The sequence below is a fragment of the Physeter macrocephalus genome, chromosome 7 (assembly GCF_002837175.3).
Source record: "Physeter macrocephalus isolate SW-GA chromosome 7, ASM283717v5, whole genome shotgun sequence".
Taxonomy (NCBI): Eukaryota; Metazoa; Chordata; class Mammalia; order Artiodactyla; family Physeteridae; genus Physeter; species Physeter macrocephalus.
In genome coordinates this window covers 62255415-62282055 of record NC_041220.1, presented here as the reverse complement: position 1 = coordinate 62282055, position 26641 = coordinate 62255415, and the positions used below count along the sequence as shown (strand labels likewise).

The 26641-nt window shown below is 37.4% G+C and overlaps 1 protein-coding gene across 7 annotated transcripts in view; it reads right to left on the bottom strand.

The window, feature by feature from the left end:
• RUFY3 (RUN and FYVE domain containing 3) overlaps positions 1 to 26641 on the bottom strand; it is an 83318-nt gene that overhangs the window by 22849 nt on the left and 33828 nt on the right. For all 7 annotated transcript variants that reach the window (XM_024115378.3, XM_028491887.2, XM_007112715.4 and 4 more), the window contains 7 exons: positions 12604 to 12777; positions 11696 to 11813; positions 10769 to 10870; positions 7978 to 8101; positions 6798 to 6859; positions 5512 to 5577; positions 4169 to 4238 (listed from right to left, as the gene is read on the bottom strand). In XM_024115378.3, the coding sequence (XP_023971146.2) occupies positions 4169 to 4238; positions 5512 to 5577; positions 6798 to 6859; positions 7978 to 8101; positions 10769 to 10870; positions 11696 to 11813; positions 12604 to 12777 (716 nt within the window). The remainder of the gene's footprint in view (positions 1 to 4168; positions 4239 to 5511; positions 5578 to 6797; positions 6860 to 7977; positions 8102 to 10768; positions 10871 to 11695; positions 11814 to 12603; positions 12778 to 26641) is intronic.

Here is a 26641-nt window from a genome sequence, read left to right as displayed (position 1 = left end):
TTTTCTCCATTCTACTTCCAAGATTTTGGATCATCTTTACTATCATTACTCTGAATTCTTTTTCAGGTAGACTGCCTATTTTCTCTTCATTTTTTTGGTCTGGTGGGTTTTTACCTTGTTTGTTCATCTGCTGTGTATTTCTCTGTCTTATTTTGCTTAACTTACTGTGTTTGGGGTCTTCTTTTCACAGGCTGCAGGTTCATAGTTCTCATTGTTTTTGGTGTCTGCCCTCAGTGGGTAAGGTTGGTTCAGTGGGTTGTGTAGGCTTCCTGGTGGAGGGGACTGGTGCCTGTGTTCTGGTGGATGAGGCTGGATCTTGTCTTTCTGGTGGGCAGGACCGTGTCTGGTGGTGTGTTTTGGGGTGTCTGTGACCTTACTATGATTTTAGGCAGCCTCTCTGCTAATGGTAAGGTTGTGTTGCTGTCTCGCTAGTTGTTTGGCATAGGGTGTCCAGCACTGTAGCTTGCTGGTCGTTGAGTGGAGCTGGGTCTTAGCGTTGAGATGGAGATCTCTGAGAGAGCTTTCGCTGTTTGATATGTGAAACTGGGAGGTCTCTGGTGGATAATGTCCTGAACTTGGCTCTCCCGCCTCAGAGGCACAGGCCTGACACCTGGCCAGAGCACCAAGACCCTGTCAGCCACAGGGCTTTTGGGAAGTCTGAGGTCTTCTGCCAGAGTTCAGTAGGTGTTCTATAGGAGTTGTTCCACATGTAGATGTATTTCTGATGTATTTGTGGGGAGGGGGGTGATCTCCACATCTTACTCCTCCACCATCTTGAAGGTCTTCTGAAAAAAACCTTTTTCTAAAATGTATAAGAGGTCACTTCATGCCTTGGGACCCATCTTAGAAACCCTCCATAAAACCTTTAACAGATAATTTTTTTTTTAATGTTCAGTTTTCTTTTTAAAGATTTATTTATTATTTATTTATGGATTTAATTTATTGTAGGCTGTGTTGGGTCTTACTTGCGGCATGTGGGATCTTTCGTTGTGGTGTGCGGGCTCTTCACTGTAATGTGTGGGCTTCTCTCTAGTTGTGGCATGTGGGTTTCTCTTCTTTAGTTATGGCGCCCAGGCTCCAGAGTGTGTGGGCTCTGTAGTTTTTGCGGCACGTGGGCTCTAGTTGAGGCATGTGGGCTTAGCTGTCCCACGGCATGTGGGAATCTTAGATCCCTGGTCAGGGATCGAACCCGCATTCCCTGCATTGTAAGGTGGATTCTTTACCACTGGACCACCAGGGAAGTCCCTACATATAATTTTTAAGAGAGTAAGAAATGAACTCCAAAGTTCTCACTGTAAAAGATGCCATTAAGCATTAAAGAGATTTTTCTTTTCAGCACCTACAAAGACAAGGTAATGTTATTGGCAGTGTATCTCTAGGGGAAATGTTTATAACCCTATTCCACGGGAGAGAAGAGTACGGTGGAAACGCTCTCTCTGCACCTACCAAGCTCAGTTCCCACAGAGAGTGGGAAGGTGCCTGAATGAGGCTAGGAAAGGAACTGAGCAGACTCCTCTAAGCCAGGCTAGTCTCCCTTTTCGTCATCTCTGCTTGGTTCCTGTTCTACTACGTAAGTACAGAGAAGCCAGGCTCAGGCAGGCTTTCTAGAGGCAGGTATGGCAGCCCATTTCTTTCTCTGCTCCGTGGGCCTCAAATGTGTAAAGAAGTAACTCCGGGCAAGCGGGTCTGCTCTCTAGATCCAAGTGCACCTCGGACTGCTTCTTCCAAGGTCTCATCATCAGAGAAAGTATTACGAGTGACGACTGCAGATCCAAGTGGACTTTCTAAGTCAGCTTTACCAACATAAAGTGGATGTTTATTTACCTTCATCTGCTCAGTTCTTCTCATTTTGTCATATTGGTTCAGAACTCAGGAGGGGAAAAGAGGTCTTTTTTGTTTTGTTTTGTTTTTTACTGGTCCCTTTAAATCCAAAATAGATGGAAATGAGAGAGGGCAGAACTTATTAGCCTTGTCTGCTCTTTATAAAGTCTACACACAGTGCTTTCCTATCTCTAAAAGTTCAAAGCTTTAAGAAAATAAATCTTACTGGTAAGGTAAATAAATGAATTAAATTAATATTGTTGGTAAGATAAAGTCAGGCCAAGAACACAAGTCCTGTGACTGAGGGAATAAAATTTATGATTGTATTTACTGAGTGCTTATGATGTGTCAGGCACTGGTCTAGGCCCTTATGCATTAAATCATTTAATTTGCACAAAAATCTTCTTCTTCTTCTTCTTCTTCTTATCCCCATTTTACAGATAAGTAAACCAAAGAACAGGAGCTCAAGTAACTGGCCCAAGATCAGAAAGCTAGCAAGCGCCAGATCTGGGACACAAATTCAAGAAGTCTAGCTCTGGACAGCATGCTTAATTAATATGCCACACTGCCTCAATATAACAGCAGTAGAATCACAGTAGAAAATTGCTGTGCAGAATGTTTCCAAAGCCTTGTGAGATAAAATTCTAAGGGTCATATCAATAAATTAAAGTTTTAATATAATTTAAGAATCCACATCCAAAAATAAAGCCCCCAGAACTAATATGGAAGGTGTTTTAAAGTTGTAACAATGAACAATGATTTTTTCCTTCTGAAAAAAATCTGATTAGATGGCGTTTCCTGACTAGTGCTTTAACTTGCTTATTTTAGACCAAAATTTTTTTTTTGAAGTATAGCTGATTTACAATATTATATTAGTTTCAGGTGTACAACATAGTGATTCAATATTTTTATAGATTATACTTTATATATATAAAATCTATATATAAAATATGTAGATTACATACTTTTATACATTATAACCTTAAAGTTATTATAAAATATTGGCTATATTCCCTATACTATCCAATATATTCTTGTAGCTTATTTATTTTATACATAATAATTTGTACCTCTTAATCCCCTACCCCTATCTTGCCCCTCCCCACTGTTAACCACTAGTCTGTTCTCTATATCTGTGAGTCTGTTTCTGTTTTGTTTTATATTCATTTGTTTGTTTCATTTTTTAGATTCCACATTTAAATAAGATACAGTATTTGTCTTTCTCTCTCAGATTTATTTCACTAAGCACAATACCCTCCAGGTCCATCTATGTTGTTGTATTTAACCAAATTTATCTCACTGTATGTAACAGGATAGTTATAATTTGAAAAATAGAAGATAAAGTCTTTGCCACCTAAAAATTTTTATTTAAGGTTTCTCATAGAAACATCTAATGCTACTGAAGAAAAAAATATGTCGCTTAGCCTTTGGTAAGTTAGGGGAAAAAAAATTAATCAGAAGTAAAATATGAGGTTATTTTTCTATTCTAATTTTAGGGACTTTTCTAAGAGTTTTCACATGTATATTCTTACTTGATCTTCAGGGTAATTGTGAGCTAAAAGGGGAAACACTCTAATTTGCCAGTTAGGGAACTGGGCCTCTTGGAGGTCAAGTGACTTACTTGCTCAGGAGCACATGACATGTAAACAGGAATTACTGCTACACCAAGCACTCTTCTAACTGATTTTACTTGCATTACTTCATTACTCCTTTCAACAGCCCCATGTGCTAGGTATGGGGTTATTATTATAGATAAAGAAATGGAGGCATTGAAAGAGTAAATAATAGGGTCATATGTGTATTTCATTGTCAACTGCAACCACATCTTTGCTAGGCTAACATCCCCACAGTTTACTGTTAGTTCATTATTAGTACTTGTCTTCTGACCCGTGTTCTTTATGTCATGTACCCCATCACCCCAAGGAGAAAATAAAACCCTGAAGGCAGGAACTTGCCAATCTGGCACACATAAATCAATCAATGCCTGGCAGATATAAATCTTTGTCTAGCTCTGGCACATACGTAGTACCCAAACTGTTTGATGAATGAGTAAATGAAGACTATCACGCTACCTGCTAAACATTAACTCTAGGCTAGCCCAGACAAAACATTCACAAAAGAAAGCAAGATATTTGATCAGCCCAGGTTCTATGCCTTCATAGTCCAACTGGATAACTGAGACCCATCAGATAAGCCAGCTGGCCATTCTTGGTCAGAACAAGGAGTCCTATAGTAGATATTATCTGAAAAGTGAAGTCCTTTATTTCCAGGCTCCAGAGAAATTATTTTCCACTAATGCACTCTACTAAATTCTATAAGTCAATCAAAGAACTTCCAAAACACTTACCTCCTCTGTCAGTTTAGTGTTGGATTTTTCTAATGCATCCACTTTTGCCTGAAGGTTGTTTACAGTAGCACTATCGACAGAAGAAAAAACAAAATAGTCTCTTTTGATAAACAGAGCAATATCCTGTACTTTCTTTTAAAATACTCATTATACTTTCATTGTTTACTGTCCATAATTCTTGACAGACTTGTAGGCTCTAAGACAGCTTACAAGGTGATGTGTGTCTTACCTGCTACATTCTTGGCACTGAAGTTTGTATTTAATAAACATATGTTGATGAAATAAAAGAGTCGATGCACTACACAGTAAACTTTGTTTAAATAATAATAATAGTAATAATAATAATGGGCTACATGAATTATGATGTGCTTGCCATACACCAAGCACTCTTCTAACTGATTTTACTTGCATTATTTAATTACTCCTTTCAACAACCCCACTGTGCTAGGTATGGGGTTGTTATTATAGATAAAGAAACGGAGGCATTGAAAGAGTAAATAATAGGGTCATATGTGTATTTCATTGTCAACTGTAACCACATCTTTGCTAGGCTAACATCTCCACAGTTTACTTTCAGTTCATTATTAGTACTCAGTCCCCAGAGAAAATGTACTTAAATTGTTCTTGAGTTTTCTAGATGGAACCAAGACTATAATTTATATTGATACTGGTATAGGCACATTTTAGGTCTTACTTAAATTAAAATGATTATCTTTCATAAGAGAACTATAAATAAGGTAATTAATGGGTATATTAATTCTTCTGAATTATTCAACAGTTTTTAGACCATCAGCGTACTTGAGAATACCAATAAATTTTGGATAGCTCTCCTCAGGAAAGAAGAGATTGTTTTATAATCTGGTCATGAAAAATACTTGGTGAGTACTTGGTAAATTAATGGTAGTGATGGTGGAAAAAGGGTCAATTAATACTATCAATCCAATGTATGAGAAATGCAAGGGACCAACGAGATACAATTAAAGGTACTAAAGTGATGAGTGCTTTACCCAAGATTTAGTCCTGAAATATGTGGCTGGATCTACCGAACCAAGAAGACCTCCAATTTCAACTGTCTGTGTCACAAATTTAAGAGTTCTTAACTGAATATATTTACATAATCACTAAAGTTCTAATTACATACTAATTTTATATTGCTTTTCATTAAAGCTCCCCGAACAGTTAAATGCCACATATCCAGTGTCTAGCTCAGTGCCTGGTAAGCAGTAATTCTATATATATTTGTTGAGTATTGTCTGAATTTATCCTAACAGCTCATCAGTTTACCTTTCCCTTCCCCCACACCAAAACCCCCAGTAAAGTAATAGTATTTATTCATTCTTTACTTCAGATGTCTGTTGAGTTCTTCTACATAGTTCTTCTGATCCAGAATTGCAGTAATCTGGCCATCTCTGAGGGAAAAAAATAAAACATAGAAAAAAAGTAAATAACATTGAAATACCAAGATGCCCCACCCCCAATCTTTTCATAAAACATAGAAAGGAAATTATGGCACAGACACACTGAATCAGAAGATAGACTTGATGTATAATCCCCTTGGTATATCAACAAGAGACTTGGAGGTTTAAAATGGAAACCACCCCTGCATATTAATAAAGCTCTTGCTATAGCTTATATACCTTAATAACTTAGGGTATAGGTATAATGTACAATCTATTAGAGGCATTTAAAGAATAAAAAGTTTCTTCTCACAATTGATAGATTTTTTTTTTAGCTTTGTTAGTATTATTTATCATAACAATTTTCCATTTGTCATAGGAATTGAATTAAGCTTATTCGGGTGAAATAATTATTGTTCTCAAAGCCTATATATTTATTTGCCTTTAACTGCTGTTTGGCTTCAAAGTGAATGGTATAAAAGGCTTTCACAAAGATCAGGTGTTTATTATTACATGAATAAATTAAGTGTGGAAAAAGAAGGTTCACTTCTGGGACCAGCTAATCTAGAATAGGCAAAAGTTAAACAGACAAGACTTTTCAACTGAAAGACAAAATTCAAGGCCACATACCTCTACGACTACTTAAAGGACAAGCAATATAATCTTAACTCAATGCCTAAGGTTAAAAACTTCAGACTAATTATGCTTTCAACTGCTAAATTTATAAAGGGTAAAAGGTGAGTTTCTGATCACTAATTTCCAAGTACCATATGAATATTTTTTAAACTTTTAATTTTGAAATTATTTTAGATTTACAGAGTTGTAAAAGTAGTGCCCAGTTCCCATATACTCAGCTCCCCCTAATATTAACATTTTACATAATCCCATGATGCACATGTAATAGTGCAAATGTTAAGCAAACTGACAATACAATCCTTCTGGTCTAGAAAACCATGTTTCCAAACATTACTTTTAAGAGATGAAGCATTTGATTCCTTTTATAAAAATTTTTATTTTGTTTGCCCCTGAGCCACATAGTAGGAAAATCTACTTAACTAAAATCCCTTTTAGGGTTTAGCAGGCATAATTGTCAGATATTTTTGACAAGATTCTATTAAAGCTATCTAATCAAAAATTCTTTCAGCACAACTGTTAAAGCAGTACTGTTGTAAACTTTAAATACTATCAAAGAACACTAAAGAAAAAAGAAAACTAATTTTCTTTGTACATACCCTTCACTACCTTTACTGCTGTTCCCATCCTTGAGATACATTGAAAAATCTATAACTCCAACCTACAGAGAGAATGTTCAGAATTCAATATAAAATTAGATACTTTTCCCAAGGCATAACACAATGTCTCTTTTTAGGCACTCAAAATAGTATTACAGTCGTGACAATTACTAGAAATTTTTAATAAAAATTTAATGTTTTATTATAATCAAGAATTGACGGGACTTCCCTGGTGGCGCAGTGGTTAAGAATCCGCCTGCCAATTCAGGGGACACGGGTTCGATCCCTGGTCCGGGAAGATCCCACACGCCACGGAGCAACTAAGCCTGTGTGTCACAACTTCTGAGCCTGTGCTCTAGAGCCTGTGAGCCACAACTACTGAGCCTGTGTGCTGCAACTACTGAAGCCCACGCGCCTAGAGCCCACACTCCGCAACAAGAGAAGCGACAGCAATGAGAAGCCCGTGCACTGCAACGAAGAGTAGCCCCTGCTTGCCACAGCTAGAGAAAGCCCGTGCGCAGCAACGAAGACCCAATGTAGCCAAAAAAAGAGAAGAAAAAAAAAAGTTGGAAAAGGTAACTTAAAAAAAAAAAAAATGCTGCTCCTTAAAAAAAAAAAAAGAATTGACAAGGGTTGTAAGTAAAGAACCAAGATTAAGTCAGTAGGACATGACTAAGAAAGTCAACTGAATACTTAATATAAATTAAGGTTTAACATTTCTTTCTCTCTTGCTTATTTAAAATATTCTGCTACTAAACCCCTGTGTATATATTTTGGCTTATATGTGTGTGTACATATATTGAGTTGGCCAAAAAGTTTGTTTGGGTATTTCCATAAGATGCTACGGCAAACATATATACATATGTTTACCGCTGAACCACATAGCACACAGCACATATATATATATATATATGTATTTTTTTTTTTTTACCCTGTGCAAAATATTTTTAACAGGGATCACAGTTAAGACAAGAATTTGAAAAACATTCATTATGCATAAATAAGCTAAGCTGGAAGGAAAAACAAACAGATTTTTTTATATTCACATCAAAAATAAAGAAAATCCTATTTATGACTCATAGAAGTTCCCCTAATTTGGTTGGTATAATCTGATCAGTCCAAATTCTGAGATAACAGAACTCAGAGTGACACACTAGGTAACCAAGTATCTTCCTCATACCTGAGAGTCCAAATCTTCTCCTTTCATACAGAAATTGGCATCGATGACATTCAGACCCACCAACAGACCAGCAATTATGGCTCCCTCTTCTTCCATCATGAGGGCATTGGGTTCATAGAATTCACTATAAGAGAAATCCATGAAACACTCTACTGTAATAAAACCTCAAGAATCCAATGATGTAAGCATGAGACAAGGAGGAAAGCACTTGCCTCGTGGTTAAATATGGTCATCTATAATAACAGCAAAAAAGTAAAAACAAGGATTACTTGGATACTTTATTTTAGATAATAGGGACATGAACAGAGTCTAGATAACAGACAGTCCAGCTGAAAGAAAAGTGTTAAGAATGGTATTTTCACTGAAGTGAGCATTCATGCTTCTGCCACATATCTGTATTTGCAACGCACCAGGGGATAATTTTTCAATCTTTCATGCATCTTAAAAAGACCGATTAGTTTGTTTTTAAAAAACTGCCTTTTTTCTGATCCACTTTATTTTTATTTTTTAAATTTAATTTTATATATATTTAAAAATTTTTTATTTTTTATTGGAGTATAGTTGACTTATAATGTTATGTTAGTTTCAGGTATACAGCAAAGTGATTTAGTAATACATATACTGTATTGTTGTATGCAATAGTAGTTCATTCACTTTCACTGCTGGACAGTATTCCACGGTAGGGATATACCACAATGGATTCATTCTATTTGCTGTTTCAGTTGTGCAGGCTACAGTGCTTTGCTGAACACTACTGCACATGGGTTTGGGTACACATACACATGCATTTCTGTTAGACATACCTAGGGTGTGAAAGTGCTGAGTCAAAGTGAGTGAAAATATGTATGAAAAAGTGTTCCGTCTAGTTCGTAAGACTGAATCCATTTACTCTGGTGCTCTGCTGGATGAAGAGCTAATTCTTCAGACCCCAATTGAATCATATAATTTTGTAGCCGCCTACAGCTTGAACACTAGGCCCTACACCACTTTAAGGCTTGATCCTTGGAAAGCTGAGCCTTCCCCTTGTGGAAATAAATAAGCTCTCCAGAATGGTTACTGTTTCTCTTTCTCCTGATTTGTTTAATTTTCTTAGGCAAGAAAACAGCAATCAATGGCACACGCAGCTGCAGCAACATTAAAACAATGCTCCATGTTAGGATCTGCAGTGCAATTTTTTTGTAAAAACTAGGCTCTTGAAAAATTCAGCCATGTCTTTAAATTCTCGATTACTTATTCTTCTTACAATATTTCTCAGAGGCAGTCTGCTATACCTGAATTTCTTTTAGTAAATATTAATGACCTATAAAGTATATATAAAAAAGTACACAAATCATACAATACAGTGGAATGAGTTTTCACACAGAGAACACACCTATGCAACCAGCACTATATTAAAAATCAGTACATCATCAGGACCTCTAAAGCCATCTTGTGCTCCCTTCTACTCCCCATTTACTTCCCCTACCCTGCCAGTGGTAGCTCTTTCCTGACTTCTATCATGAAAGATAAATTATGTACGTTTCTGATCTTTATATAAATGGAATAATGTGGAATGTATTTTTCATTTGCCTGGCTTCATTTGCCCAACATTACACTTGTGAGATTAATCCATATGGCTGTGTGTAGTTGCTATATGGTATTTCATTGTATGAGTATACCATAATTTACCTACCCATTCTACTGTGAATAGATACTTGGGGTCTATTACAAACATTTGGGGCTGGTACAATCATTGTAATAACTATGAACATTCTTGCTCATGTCTTTTGTTGGATATAACTATGCATTTTTTATTGGATATAATAACTAGAAGCAGAATGCTTGATCACAAGGAATGCTCATGATCAGCTTTAATAGAGGATGACAAACAGTTTTCTTAAATTTCTATACCTATTCACTCATCAGCAGGACATTAAAGTTACTTCACATCCTCACCAATGCCTGGGATTACCTGACTTTTTCATTTTACCCATTCTGGTGGTTGTGTGAGGTTATCACACTCTTGTTTTAACTTGAATTTACAACATGGCTAATGAAGTTAGGTATCTTTTAATACGTTTACTGGCCATTTCAATTTCTTCTTCTGTGAGAGGCTTGTTCAAATCCTTTACCCAATTCTGTCTTTGCTCATCTGCCTTTTTCTTTTTGGACTGACGGAGTTCTTTATACACCATGAGTATGCATAATTTGTTGAATATATGTATTGTGTATTGCAAATGTCTCCTTTAGAGTTATGGGTTACCTCTCACTCTTAATCTCAAGAGTGACTTTTGATGGACAGAAGTTCTTCATTTTAAGGTAACCAATTTAGCCATTTTTTCCTTCACAGGTAGCACTTTTTGTGTTTAAGAAATTTTTGTCTACTTTATGTTTCTTCTCAAAGCTTTATTATTTTCTCATTCCCATTTGTACCTATGACCCAACTGGAAATTTTTTTGTGTGCTGTATTTGAAATTTATGTTACACGTCAACTTCCTGTCTTAGTGAGCCTGGGTATATGCTAAGGTGTCAAAAGCCTTTCCTGTTTTCTAAAGGTGTTAAGTTTTGACCTGTCCTGCAAAGGACCACACATATGCCACAGAGACAGTGTGAACACACTTAATATAAAAACATCTATTCTTGCGTATGTGTGTGTGTGATGTGGGAGAAGGTATTAGCTGAGCTATGTGAAATTGTCATGAATCAAATGTTTCTGACCCCCCAAAATGATAAATTTATATGCTTCAGCCTCATATGATATAGAACATGGGGAGAAAAAGAAGAAGGAAGCTCAACGAGAAGATCTTCATACCTGAGAAGTTCCTTCTTATTGATCAGAGCTTTCATATACTCTGAAAGTTTCTTTTGCATCAATGCCAAACGAAGCCAGGCTCTTCCTCTGCCTACTGGTGTCCTACAAAAACACAGAAACCAACTAAAAGTAGCAGAGCTAGAGGCCACAGTGGGACAGGTCCATTTACTCCCGCTAACGGGCCCCCCCAGTATAAGGTGCACAGGACGTGCTCTGCACAGCCTCTCCCACCACACCCCTGTGGGAGGACTTCTGTGTGGGCCAATGGGAGCCAGGGGTGTGTTTGGGACAAATGCTCTCGTGAGGAATTGATTACTGAATGAGACTATGATTTGAAGACAAGACCTCTGGAAGGCCAAATTGAAAATCCTCCATCAGACTAGTTTTGGTAAATCCTCATAAATTTAGTGTGGATCATGTAAGGACCCAAATAACAATAATCAGGACACAGGCCACTTAGACCTCTACTTGATTACAATTAGACCAATATAATTTGGGAAGGTGATTTACCACTCTTTTTCAAGTCCCAAGGCAGGTTCCGGGTGTCAGTTCCTGAGGCTCACTTGACAACTGTTTTAATCTTGGTTCTCATCAAACACATTGTTTGTCTTAAGTCCAACACGCCACCTCCCTAGATCTAAGTTCTTGAGACTCACTAGTGCTTTAAAAGTGCTTTAAAAAAAAGAGAACATTTGGTATTTTAACATGAAGACAACCTTTCTTAGATTAATAATAATTATCCCTCACACTTCTCATTATTCTACACTACCAGTTCTCTCGTAACATTACTTATTCATAACAGCATTTTGCATTTTGGACTGTTATGAAATAAATTATTATGATCACCGTTGTCTTTAGTCTCACTCCTAAAGGAGGTAGTTAAGAAGAATGTTTTCCCTGACACACAGAATTGACCCTTAAACTTACTTAAGTCCTGGAAGGTCTTTAACACTTGCTGTTATCTCTGCAGCTTCTGGAACAAGCTTTTCTACCAGTTCTAGAGGCCCCCAGAAGGATTTATTTTGTCCAAGAAAAGTTTTCTTAGCTAAGGCGATAAAAACAAAGCAATATTTTAATATTTTTCACAACATAAACACACTCTCAACACACACATACCCTCTCCCATCTATTCAGTGTGCTTTTCCGGGAATTAATCCCAGATTAACAGACAGTTCTAAAATTACTCGTGCTTTCATAATAGATAACATTTCATAAAAATCAAAAACCCCCTACTTTCTAAGACTCGGTCCTTCCTCTTTCAGGAAGAATTTATGGACTAGCTGTATAATAACAATAAAATATTTTAACAATATCATGCTTAAAGCCGTGTGGTATTAGTGAAGAAAACAGTCCAGTGGAAAAGAATATGTAATCCAAGAACAGGTTACCAAAGATTGGAGCAGGAGGAGGAAAAGAAGCCAAGGTGAATAAGACCAGGTCCTGTCCTCAAAAGCTCACGGTTAAGTGGAAAGAGCATGGATGCAAGAGTCTGGAGATCTGAGTTCTAGCACTTGCTCTGCCCTCACTCACTGTGTGATCTTGGGCAAGTCACATCCCATTCTAGATCTATATCCACCTGTGAAACACAACTGCCATCTGGAATTAAGACACTTGTAACAGCGCTTCCAGCTCTAGCTTTTAAGAATCTGTATTTTTTAAGCACTATACCTCCTTTAAGTCAACCATATCTCTGCACCCACATAGGTTGCATTCCAATGGATTAATATTAATTCAAGCCTCTTATTCTTTGGCTCCACCAGGAATGCTTCTCTTCTGGAGCATGTATTGCTAGGAAACAGGTGTGTGCACGTTTGTATTTTGAGGCCATGGTCTACCTTTCAAGCCATGTTTCAGGCAGTGCTCCATCACCACGAAGAACTGCTGGAGAGGTGCGTAGTCAGAGTCCAGAGTTCTCCCTAGGTTCAGAGCAGATTCAATCAAGCCCTTGATACTCAGCTTGGCCATGTTCATCAGGTTCATGCGTTCGTTAGCCATGAGATAATTAGGATCTGCAGCCAAAGGAGAAAAGGATGAAGCCTGGTTACTGGAAATAGTGCATTAAAAAATTCAGTGTAAGTTCACTGTGTTGACATTTGCATTGATGGCGCAAAAGCAAGAGCAGGTAAGACTGTTGGTGTCTTGGCAAGAATCAAGGCCTTGGCACCAAATTATACTATTAGTTGTTGTATTCTTCTCCACCATGTGCTTTGCTTTAAAAAGAAAAAAAAGATGCCAGTCTCCCTTAGGAATATTCTTGGTGAAACAGTAAAAAATGTATTTATTTTACAAAATTTTGAGCCTTGAGTACAGTCTTTTAATATTCTCACCACCGCCTCTGTTACCAGCCTAACCTGGGTCCATCACAACTCAGTACTGCACAGCCTTCATACTGGGCTGTTTCCACCCTTGCCCTGCCTCACCCATTCTCTACAGCTTGTGAAGCGCTCTAAAAAATAAAGCCAATGTAGAGAAAAAGGATAAAGCACTTAAACTTTGTTCCAAATATGCTATGTGCATTATTAGTATAATGAAGTATTAGAACTTAATCAACTCCCTGATTCTTTACGACTTAACATAGAGCATGTGGCTCTCATCAACCAAGTAAACTCCCTGAGGAAAGGGACTAAGTACATTTTACCTGACATCCTCCCAAAAGTTAAATATGTTACATTTCTATACGAATTGAAAAAGGCCTAGAGATCTATGAAATATTTTACCTTTTTTAGGAGGACTAAAAGTAGTACTAATAAAAGCCACGCTCCCATAACAGAAACAAGCTACAGCACAAAGCAGAGATTATTTCATTCAAATTGTCCCAAGTAATTTTCTTCACACAGTGTTTTCATTTAGATATGCATTCACAATTAAATGAAGCAGAATCAAATAGTCAAATTCTAAGCTCATCTTCTCCATTAAGTTTAAGGACTTGTAGGTTTACAGTGCCCACTATACAAATCTTGGTTTGTTGTAGTGTTCTCTGAGGTAATCATTTTAGAGGATACTTTATTAGGAAAGTCAGAATTGGTGTCTGTTGCCACTAATTCTCTCTTGCACACCAACACATGTTTTAGGGACATGCCTCAAATCTGGCTCTCTCTGTTCATTGTAGGTCAACTTGTCAAGAATGGAATAAACCCACAAGGGACATTGAAATACACAAAAAACTACCCCCGAGAAACCGCCATGAAGAACAACTTTATCAGATATTAATTTCCAACATCATTATCAGCATTTATGTGCACTGTACTGTTTCCGACCTTCCATAATCCCTGGGAGAAAGGAATAGGGCAGGGGTGTGTGGGTATCCATGAATGTTTGTGGAGAGCTACTGGATTCTCCATTTAACATAAGAAAACGTGGCTGAAGTTGGATTAACTGGCAGTCCATAAGGTACCACTCCGTCTGCCTTAAGTCTGTTGACCAATAATTCAGGGAGCTAATAACACAATGAAGCAATGCTCCTAGTCAAAGTAAATAATCTAATTCCAACCTAGTGAGAACTAGGCACGTGGGAGAGCTGGATTTGGAATATATACAAAACACGATGCTTTGAGGCATTTTTCCAGAAGCGGTGGTACTGGCTCTTCTACATTGCCTCATCTCGTTCTTCGTGTAATCAGTAGCAGACATGTTTAGGACATCTGGTCAGTGGCTGCGATGCATTAAACTACAGAAAGATGAACTACTGCCTAGGGAAATTAAATTCCTGATACCTTAGACTCCATTAGTATGGTGCTATAACCTATTTGAACTAACCTGCATCAAACATAAACAACCCACCCATTCTTTAGAAAATATTACTCTCAGCCTTGGCATTACATACATTTGAGGTCAGATAATTCTTTTTGTGGGGGGCTGTTCTGTGAATTAAATTTAGCAGCAACCCATGCCTTTACCCACTAGAAGTCAGTAGCACCCTCTAGTCATGACAACCCCAAATATCTCCAGATATTGCCGTAAGTCCCCTGAAAGACATCTCCTACCTGTGGAGAACTACTACTCTAAACAAATGAAAGAAAGTCAAACAAAATTCAGGATAATTTGACAACTAGACATAAGAGCTCAAAAGAATTTATTGCTCATTATTAATTGTTTAATTAATGCAAAAGTTCAATGATTATTTAAGGCTTACTATTATCAAAGTGGTGAGGCACAGCCAAAAAAAAAAAAAAAGATTTTGTGGAACTAATGTATGCTGGGTTTTTTTTGGGCGTACCATGCGGCTTGCGGGATGTTAGCTGCCTGCCCAGGGACTGACCCATGCCCCCTGCAGTGGAAGGGTGGAGTCCTAACCACTGGACCGCCAGGGAAGTCCCTGTATGCTGTTAAAAAGTGAAGGGCTTCAGAGACCAAAAGAGAGCACGGGGGGACTTCTGAGGGGCAGGTAAAGTTCTCCTTTTGATGGGGTGTTAGTTTTGTGAAATTGGTGAGTATGTGAAAATTCATTGATCTGAGTACTTATAATATGTGATCTTTTTTATATAATTTACACTTTTAACTATAAAAAGCTTTAAAAAGTTCTGTTTTATTATATAGGCCAGAAAATTATTTTAAAATGCATGACTTTTACAATGTTGTCTGTCATACTTTTTCTATGAGAAAAATAATTAAAATTGCAATTATTCACAATGCTAACATTTGACACTATTTTTCCAAAAGTGAACTTTTGTTCATTCATTCATTCATTTTTTTCAATAAATATTGAACATCTCCTTGGTGTTAGATACTGTATTTAATGCTGGGAATACAGAGATAAAAGACCTAGTCCTTGACATCCAAGTGCTTACTATTTATCAAACTTGGGTTATACAGATGTCTGGAGAACAAAACAGGGCAGCTTACAGAGAATACTTGAAACTTCAGGATAAACATTATCATCTTCAACAAAGATTAATTTTATTTCAGGACAAATATATTAAAATGTTTTTATATTAAGCCATATATATGCATTCTATGGAATCAAATATAAATTTTATATATATTTTTAAGGCTAAGATAGTAGATATGAAAGTAATGTAGGATTTCAGGCAAGCTGCGAGTCCGATACAATTTCCTCTGCCATTAGATGTATTCTGAGGGAAAGTTTAAGAAGTGTCCATTACCCATGGCTATTACTTAACATTGTACTGAGGGTGGAAGCCCAATGCAATTAGAGAAGATAAAGAAATTGGAGGCATATAAACTGTAAAAGTGTGGATCATATATTACTTCTCTCATACAATCTGATTTTACACCCAGAAAAAATCAAAGTAAACTAAAATTTTTACAAAAACTTAATAATTCACAGAGGTAGCAGAATACAAAATTAATATATAGAAATCACTAGGTGCCAAATACAGGGAATGAGACTTTTGAGTTCAATCTTAAAGGACAAAGAGAAATTAGTCAGGCCAGGAAGGGTTAGGAGTAGAGCTGTGACGGGAGTAGGATGGAAGGACAGCTTGGGTAAAGGAACAGAAATATGAAAGAACATGGCATACTAAGGAAAACCAAAAAAATGCCGTAAGTTTATGATACATGTGAGTAAGGGTTGTGAGATAAGACAAGGGAAATAGGTAAGGGAGAGATTGCTAAGGACCTTGTTTAAGGAATATGGATTTTACCTTAAAGTCAGTAAAGATTTTGAAGTGAGGTGTAATGTCACTGATTTGAATTTTAGAGAAGCCATTCTAGCAACCTTGTGGAAGATGGATCGAAAAGGAATAAAAACTCAAAGCTGGTGAGCAAGTAAGGGTTTACCACAAAAGCTGAGGAGGAAAATTATAATATGGGATGGAATTGGAGCAGTGCATGCTTGTGGAGAAGATGGACTTAGCTCTGAGAGATGTTCTAGGGGTAGAATGTTAGGATTTCAGGACTTGATCACCAGCTGGATTGAGGGAAGAAGGAGATAGAATGGAGAGCAACTTCTGTGTTTCTAGTTTTGGTGATTATTTGATTGTTTATACATTTGGACGGTGGTACAAATCACCTTGGTGGGAAACATAGTAGGAGCAGTGGACTAAAGAAACCATGCAGAAATGACTGTAGTTATAATAAACTATATTGGTTTTCAAAGTCCTTTTAAGAGCGTATGGGTCTTCATTACACCTCTTCAAGGCTGCTAATTTCCATATGAGGAAATTCTAACAAACTTTACAGAGTCATGTGGTTCATCTAGTCAATAGTGGTGACAAAAATGGACCCCAAGTCACATAGCTAAGAGTGACAGTGAGTCACACTGTTCTGCAAACCAGTCATCTAACCAAGACCCTATTTTATCTCCTTATAGTGCAGTGACTAAGGTTCATACCGAGAAATATTGAAATGTTTTATGAATAATTGAAGGAAAAGTAAGTTATCTTTATCATTCTGTTAATATTAAGTATGTTACATCATACCCAATTCTTGGTAAAGTGGGAATAATTCATAGGTAGCACAACAGTTACTTTTGATCTTAATGTGAAACAAAACAGTTGTCCTACAGAAATTTCCCAATGGTACCTAAAAGCATTAATATGAGATTTAAAATGACCAACTAACAGAAAGATATTGAAAGGAAAGCTTACTTGATGTTCAGAATGACTGAAGACCAATGATTCCTAAATAAATCTACTTTGAACTTTTGCTGTAATAGTTCTTAGAGTGTAAAATTAAGCATAAAATGAGTTGTCTGTGATAGTGAAAGAAATCACTGAAAGTACTAAAAAGATCTTTAATAAAACACCATTTAACTAGTCTGATGACACTTATTTGTACAAAATAATCATGAACTTTTACTCAATCCTCATTTAAAAATAATCAATAAAGTCTTAAGACCCTTAGATTATCTATATATGTATCTATATCTGTATTTATCTATTCTTCTTAATATCATTTCAGATATCACATAAGCTTCTACTCAAGAATAATGAAGAGGAAATTCACTTAAATAATATTTTCTCTGGGTTGAAACCTGTTAAAGGAGTTCATCAAGAAAATTTAATCACTAATTTATTTATCCTGATTGCTACCTTTCCTTAGTAATAGCATAATCAAAGATATACTTTGCTAAAATTAAGCCTTATCATCAGAAAGATTATATCCACCCACTACTCAATCTGTTTGATATTAATCATCTGTGCTAATTAGCTTAGTATATGATGCCAGGCAAGGAATCTTACTTCTTTGGGGCCTCAACTTCCTCATCTGTAAACGTACTTGTTCAGTAATTTTTTTTTTATAAAGACATCACACACCCGCACCAATCATAATGACTAACTGCAGCACTAATTCTCAAGCAGGGGGCACATTAATATGCCTGGAATGGGGTGAAACAACATGGCTTGGAAAACCCCACCAACGACTCTGATACCAAATGAACTAGATTCTTGCCACTCCAAGTGTGGTCCTGGAACATCGACATTGGCATCACCTGGAAGCTTTTAGAAATGGGAAAACTTGGGCTCCAATGGTACTACTGAATCAGATTCTGGACAGAACCTAAAGCAATTTGTATGTGCATTAAAGTTTGTGAAGCACTGACCTAGCTCTTCTAGCTCTAGCATGTCATAATTCCATGATTTCACAGATGGCTTCCTCAAGGCCAACCAATAAAAACATTTATCAGTAGAAAGCCCCCAGGAGAAAGGAATAATAAAGATCACAGCAGAAATCAACACCAAATAACACTATTGAGAGAAACCAGTGAAACCCAAAGTTGGCTCTCTGAAAAGATCAACAACATTAACAAATATTTAGCTATACTGATGAACAGAAAAAGAGAAAAGTCTCAAATTACTAAAATCAGAAACGAAGAGGAGACATTACTATTGACCTTACAGAAACATAAAGGATTATAAAGAAATACTATGGGCAACTGTATGCCAACATATTAGGCAACCTAGATGAAACAATTTCTAAGGACAATTTCTAAGAAAGATAAACTACCTAAACTGACTCAAGAAGAAATAGAAAATCTGAATAGAACTATAATAAGTAAAGATATTAAATTCATAATAAAAAACACACCCCATAAAGAGGCCAAAACCAAATGGCTTCACTACTGAAGTTTACCAAACATTTAAAGAATTACTACCAGTTCTTCACAATTCCAAAAACAGAGGAAGAGGAAACACTTCCCAACACATTCTATGAGACCAACACTACTTGAGACCAAAATCAGACAAAGACATCATAAGAAAACTACAGATCAGTATCTCTTATTAATATAGATGCAAAGCCCTCAACAAAATACTTGCAAAACAACTCTAGCAACATACAAAAGGATTATACAATATGACCAAATGTTTTCTTAGATGACACCAAAAGCAAAAACAACAGAAAAAATAAACTGGACTTCACTAAAATTAAAAACATTTGCACTTCAAAGGACATCATTAAGGAAAAGACAAGCCCATAGAATGGGAAGAAAAAATGTAAATCAGATCCAGTATCCAGAATATGTAGAGAACTCTTATAATTCAACAATGAAAGACAAATACAGTAAGTCACCTACATACGAACCTTCAAGTTGAGAACTTTCAAAGATGCAAACGTGCGTTCCCATGTCCAATCATGTAAGTTAGCTCAGACATCTGTAAGATTACTGTACTGTAAGATTAAATATGTTTTCTTTATTTTTTGTGTTTGTTTTTTTAAGTATTAATGTGTGAAAAGTATTATAAGCCTATTACAGTACAGTACTATATATCTGACTGTGTTAGTTGGATACCTAGGCTAACTTTGTTGGACTTAATGAACAAATTGTACTTACAAGCGCGCTCTCAGAACGGAACTCGTTTGTAGGTAGGGGACTTACTATAACCCAGTAAAAAAAGAATGAGCAAAGGATTTCAACAGACATTTCTCCAAAGAAATACAAATGGCGGGACTTCCCTGGTGGCACAGTGGTGAAGAATCTGCCTGCCAATGCAGGGTACATAGGTTCAAGCCCTGGTCCAGGAAGATCCCACATGCCGTGGAGCAGCTAAGCCCATGCGCCACAACTACTGAGCCTACGCTCTAGAGCCCGCAGGCCACAACTACTGAGCCTGCGAGCCACAACTACTGCAGCCCGTGCGCCTAGAGCCCGTGCTCCGCAACAAGAGAAGCCACCGCAATGAGAAGCCCGTGCACCACAACAAAGAGTAGCCCCCGCTCACCGCAACTAGAGAAAGCCTGAGCAGCAACGGAGACCCAACGCAGCCAAAAATATAAATTAAAAAAATATAGATAATTATTGAAGTTGGGTGATGGAAACGTTAGGGTTTCTTATGCTACTCTATGTACTTGAAAATTTTCATAATTAAAAATAAAAAAGAGGTTCTGCTTTCTCTAGCTTCAGGACAAGGCTTAACTGCTAGCCTCCAATAAGAGTCTAGTGCTGCTTTCTTCTACCCCTGAACATAACCAAAATCCCCCTTTTGACTGGCATTAGCATTGAAATGAACAAGCTTACTTGGTTATTTAACATTCCAAAACAATTGTCTATGTACTCTTACTTATTCTTGGTCAGGTATTGTGGAACAATAAGAAATCAATCAATTACTCTATTTATCTAAGCCCTCAGTTCCTAACACAGAGCTCCTAAAAGCCTAGTAATTTCCCAAGTGATAAGAATCATAAGGGCATCTTTTGTTATATTTGGTTCTTGTTTCTAGTTCAGAAATAGCTCCAGAGTTAAAGGTATTATAAAAGGAGCATCTTTGTTATTTATAACAAGTCCCTTTCAAACATAGAGTTTATGCTAATGAGGTGAATTTTAGAAAGCCCCTAAGGATGGGTGGGCTGGTTGCCAGGGGGAACCAGTGGTGTGATAAGAGGGTTGGAACTTTCAGCCATTCCCTCCCACCTCCAAACACAGGGAGGGGAGACATCAAAGACCACGATTTAATCAATGATGCCTACATAATGAGGCCTGCATAAAAATCCTAAAGGAAAGTGTTCAGAGAGCTTGTGGTTAGTGAACAACACATCGAGTTGACATCGAGTTGCTGCGAGGGTGATGTGCCCAGAGAGAGTATGGAAGTTCCATGCTCCTTCCCACATACTTTGCCCTATGCTTCTCTTCCATCTGGCTGTTCTTGAGTTGTGTTCTTTTATAATACACCTGTAATTTAGCAAGTAAACTCTTTCCTTGAGTTGTGTGAGCCAGTCTAGCAAATTATAAAACTTGAGGAGGGGTCATAGAAACCTCTGATTTATAGCTGGTTGGTCAGAAGGACAGGTGACAACCTAGACTTGTGATTGGCATCTAAAGTGAGGGAGCATCTTGTGGAGTCTGTGTTAACCCCAAGTAGACAGTGTCAGAATTGAACTGGTGTTGGAGAACTGGTGGGTGTGGGAAAACCTCCCCACACATTTAGTGTCAGAAATGTTGTGAGCAATAGAGGACAACACTTTTCTTTTAGGTATCCATTTCTCTGATCTTTAAAAAATGTCCGTTTCTAATTCCAGCTTGTCCAAGAGTTCCTAAGAAACCACACTTTCTTCTTCTTCACTGGCTTCCCATATCATAATACAATCAATTTTAGTTTGGGAAAGCTTCCCAAACATCTTCAAGTGCTTTTACCTGAAGAATTCTGTACCATAGAAGAACACCCAGAAGATTTCTGGGAACATCTAGAAGTTGGGACAATAGTCTTCTCTGTTTTGATGCAACATAAGAAATTTAGGTGATAAGTACAAATTCAGGAGTTCCTTACTCTGCTCAATTTACTCCATAGAAATAAGTTAAATATTAGGGGGCAACACAGTGATCTAGCATAGTTAGATCTCTGATCTAGAAGAGTTAGAGCTGTCTCTCTCATATTCCCTGAGGGATATTGGGGAAATTACAAATTTCTTTGTATCTAACCTGTAAGATATTGAGACAGACAATCCTCCATGGACTTCTTGTGCTACTACATGTCTTTATGGGTTGCATCAAGACTGCAAGGCTCTCAATGCTCTTTTTACCCAGGCCATTTCTCAGGGTTGTTTATGCAACTGATCTTCTTAAGAGAGGAGGCTTTCCTACTGCTTCCTATAAAAACAACGGTTCCCCAAACTGTGTTCCTCAGCTGCAACACAGAACCACCACATGTGTAGCATTTTTCTAAGCGATACAGTGTCTCCCAGGTGCAACTCTGGTGCAGGAGGAACTGACACAAATGTGTTGATGCTCAGACTGCTTGCAGTGTCATGAGACATGAAGTCTTTTGTCGTGTCCTTCGCCAGTATCCAAGAAATAGGCTAATTTTTTAGTTTGTAAGTAGAGTAAAACCCAACCTTGACAAAATATAGCAATAATCTCTACCCTTAACTTAACTCCCTGGAATATTGTACACTTGTGCTCCAAATGAGACAACACCAAAAGTAATATAGTTAAAAGCATGATAAATTCCAGTATAGGATTTGAGGCAGACCCTAAATATGAAATTCACAGAAAACATGGAAGAAAGTATTCCGAGTGGGGAGAACGGGTATGTGAAGTGAGGTGAAGGAAATAAGAATGGAGTGAGGAGTTCTTCCTGGGGAGAACTGGAAAACAGGAAGGGTAAAGTCAAATGACAGGTCTCTAAAACTAGACCTGCATATCCAGGAAGCAGGTAATGGGAACCACTGTAGGTTTTGAGCAGGGAAGTCGTATGATTAGAACTTTGTTTCAGGATGATTAGTCTGAAAGGATTATGCAAAGTGAATCTGAAGAATTTGGGGGAGAGGATCAAAATGGCTTCACCTGAAGAACTGGACCTGTTAAGGAAACAGAGGAGTCGAGAATAACCTGAAGTTTTTGCCCTGTGAGCCTCGAATACTGTGCTGAAAATGGAAATGAAAAAAACTGAATAACTGTTCTGGAAGTAAGGGGTAAAAATCAGCTTGGCTTTGGATACAATAAAGGATACAATGACGTGGAAGCATTCTAAACATAATTTTCATCACATAGTTGTAAATACAAACTAAAGTTTGGGTTGGGATAATCACTAGCCAAGGGATAATAGTATCAATGATTAGAAATAAGATGTTTCCATCAGAGGAGATGGTTTAAAGAGAAATAGAAGGATGCAAGGTAACTGGCCTTTAAAGGGTGCCAACAATTATAGGCTGGGAACAGAACACAACATACTGGCATTGCTGGAAGAGCTCTTTTGCTTATATCTTGGTAGCTAGAGCTGAAACGGATATACACCAGAGAGGCACTACGGGATACTGGACTATCTTTCAAATTAAAGGTCACAACCCCTTAGTGGGGTATAAAAATCCATTTAGTATGTCCTACGGTGTAAGGTTATCCGTTGTTTCATGACACTTTTGTTCTATATATTTAGAAATAAATGATGTGTGTATGGAATTTTGATGAAAAAGTATTTTTGAGAGCCAACTAGGTTTGAACTTTGGTATAGTGGTTAACAGCACAAGCTCTGGAGCTAGCCTGTTGGAGTTTGAACTCTACTTGAACTCTTCCCCTAGCTGTGTAACCCTAGGCAAGTTCCTTTTCTCTTTTCTTTCTTTTTTTTTTGCACTTATTATTTTGAGACAATTATAGATTCACATACAGTTGTAAGAAATAATAGAGAGATACTGTGTACCCTTAACCTCGTTCCCCCAAAGGTAACATCTTGCAAAACTAGAGTAACTTATCACAACCAGGATATGACACTGAACTGTATCACAAGGATCCCTCACTTTGGCCTTTTACAGCTACAACCACTTCCCTCCTGTCTCCTACCCCCTTATAACCCATAGCAACTACTAATCTGTTTTCCATTACTGCAGTGCTGTCATTTCAAGAATGTTATATACATGGAATCATACAGTATATAACTTTTAAAATTGGCTTTTTTCACTCAGCATAGTTCTTGAGGGATCCATCCAGGTTATCAATAGTTCGTTCCTTTTTATTGCTGAGTAGCATTCCACTGGGAAAGTTTCTTAACTCTGTAGGCCTTACTTCCTTCATCCATAAGATAATGATAGGGTTTTGAAGATTAAACAAGTTCATGTATGTTAAGCATTTAGAAATGCTTGGGATGTACTAAGAATAAAAAATTGTGGGACTTCCCTGGTGGCACAGTGGTTAAGAATCTGCCTGCCAATGCAGGGGACACAGGTTCGAGCCCTGGTCTGGGAAGATCCCACATGCCGCAGAGCAACTAAGCCTGTGTGCCACAACTACTAAGCCTGCGCTCTAGAGCCCACGAGCCACAACTACTGAGCCTGCGTGCTACAGCTACTGATGCCCGCGAGCCTAGAGCCCATGTTCTGCAATAAGAGAAGCCACAGCAATGAGCAGCCTGTGCACTGCAACAAAGAGTAGCCCCTGCTCGCCACAGCTAGAGAAAGCCCACGCACAGCAACAAAGACCCAACACAGCCAAAAATAAATAAATAAATAAAAAATTTTAAAAAAAGGAATAAAAAATTGTTAGCTATCAAAATTATTATGGTCTTCCATAAGTAAGTTTAAAATTTTTATTTAATTTAAAATAAACCTTCATTGAATGTCTACGTGATACAGTGCTAGATGCTAAGAAAATTTCTAAGATATGTTCCTTCCATTTTTCAAAACAGTGGACATCAAGTCTTTTTTTTTTTTTTTTTTTTTTTGCGGTATGCGGGCCGGGCCTCTCACTGTTGTGGCCTCTCCCGTTGTGGAGCACAGGCTCCAGACGCGCGGCCATGGCTCACGGGCCCAGCCGCTCCGCGGCATGTGGGATCTTCCCAGACCGGGGCACGAACCCGTGTCCCCTGCATCGGCAGGCGGACTCTCAACCACTGCGCCACCAGGGAAGCCTGGACAACAAGTCTTAACTCACAAAATATATCAAGGAACCAGTAAGCCATCTTGATGAGGTATTATTTCATACAAGTATATTATTTCCCTAATTCAAGTAATGCCCCAGCCACTCCAATGCTCAGAGAGATGAGTAATCTGGGCAACTGCAAGTTCACACAATCTGTTTAAAAGGTTTGTAGTAAGTACAGATAGGAATTCAATATTTATTGAGAAGCTAAAGGTAGTAAACCATGTGCTTTTATTATTTCATTTAATCTTCATAATTTTCTAGTGAGTTTCAAAACTTTTAGACCCAAATTAATAGCATATAATGAGATGAGATGTGAGATAATTGATCAACGTTGTAAGCATGACACGATTCCACCCTAAGGAGACATTTCATATTCTACCAGACGGGAGTTACAGACACATTGACTGTAAAACCAACCATCACTGTAAGAAATCAGTTCACCAGAAAAACCTTCAATCTTGCCAAAATCAAAACAAAATAAAAGAAAAACCAAACCCCAAAGCTAACAGTTCAAATCTGTGACCTCGTAGAGTTTGTTATTTTAAAAAGCAGATTTTCAGGAGGCTGGAAGCCAGTGTTAACACTTTTCCTATTAAAAAGCCACCTCTTATGACACATCCATAACAACAGATAAGAAACAGAATTAAAACAGATCAGCAGTGAAGGTCTCCTGACAAGATCTGAGCATACATACATCAGCAGCTTTCTCCGGTTCTGACTGCAGGCTCCTCCCCAGACCCTGAGCTGCTCTGGGTATTACATGTGGCTAATACTCCATAACTCATGTTCATTCTTGTTACAAGTACTCATTTAAAAAAACTCTAAGTTATGTAAACAGTAAAATTCTAGCATTTCATATAACTGAAATGAGAAGAGATGTAGAAAATTGTATTAAAAAGACAAGGATGAAATGACTCAAAAAAAGTTAACAAGTAAAAGCCATTTTCCTTCCCCCTTCTGATTTTCTTTTTTTAAGCTATATTCCAGAAAGACCTTTCTATAAATAAGTTCTTGGCCAACATTACCATATACCACTTTACTGGTAATCTACTAAGATCATCAAAGTAACACAATTTACATCTTCTTACATGTACCCCTATGTTCATAGCAGCAATATTTACAATAGCCAAGACATGGAAACAACCTAAATGTCCATCAACAGATGAATGGATAAAGAAGATGTGGTACATATATACAATGGAATACTATCCAGCCATAAAAAAGAACAAAATAATGCCATTTGCAGCAACATGGATGTAACTAGAGATTATCATACTAAGTGAAGTAAGTCAGAAAGACAAATACCACATGATATTACTTATATGTGGAATCTAAAATATGACACAAATGAACCTGTCTATGAAACAGAATCAGGGACATAGAGAACAGTCTGGTGGTTGCCAACGGGGAGGGGGTGTGGGGAGGAATGGACTGGGAGTTTGGGATTAGCAGATGCAAACGGGTATATACAGAATGGATAAACAAGGTCCTACCATACAGCACAGGGAACTATGTTCAATATCCTGTGATTAACCATAATGGAAAAGAATATGAAAAAGAATGTATATAAGTGTATAAGAGAGTCACTTTGCTGTACAGCAGGAATTAATACAACACTGCAATTCAACTATACTATAATTTAAAAAATTCACACATCTTCTGGGGTTTTCCCTTTTTGATTTCACCTATGACAATCATTCACAAAAATTCCAGCAAAAAAGAAATGAAAAGGAGGAGGCTGACTCTTATAGTAGGCTTGATTCTTGCAGTAGTACCTTGTACAAAAGAAATAGAATTTTTCCAGGGCTAAGTCATAGGGAAGAAGTTTCTAAGAAGGGCACAGATTTGTTGGCCTATATGCAGCATTTTTCTTTAGTACGTAGTCTATTACAGGAATCAAAACCTTAAACCTATCTAGTGCCTGGTAAATAATAATAATAATAATAATGATAATGGCAGCTAACATCAGTACTCACTGAATGAATCAACACTGTCCTCTTTTTTTCTTGTCTATGAACTGTCAATCAACTAGACAATACTGATCTGCCTTTTCATCAAAATACATGTAACTATTTATATTAAAAGTAGAATCAAAGATGGAATAAAAAGATAGTTTGACTATAGGA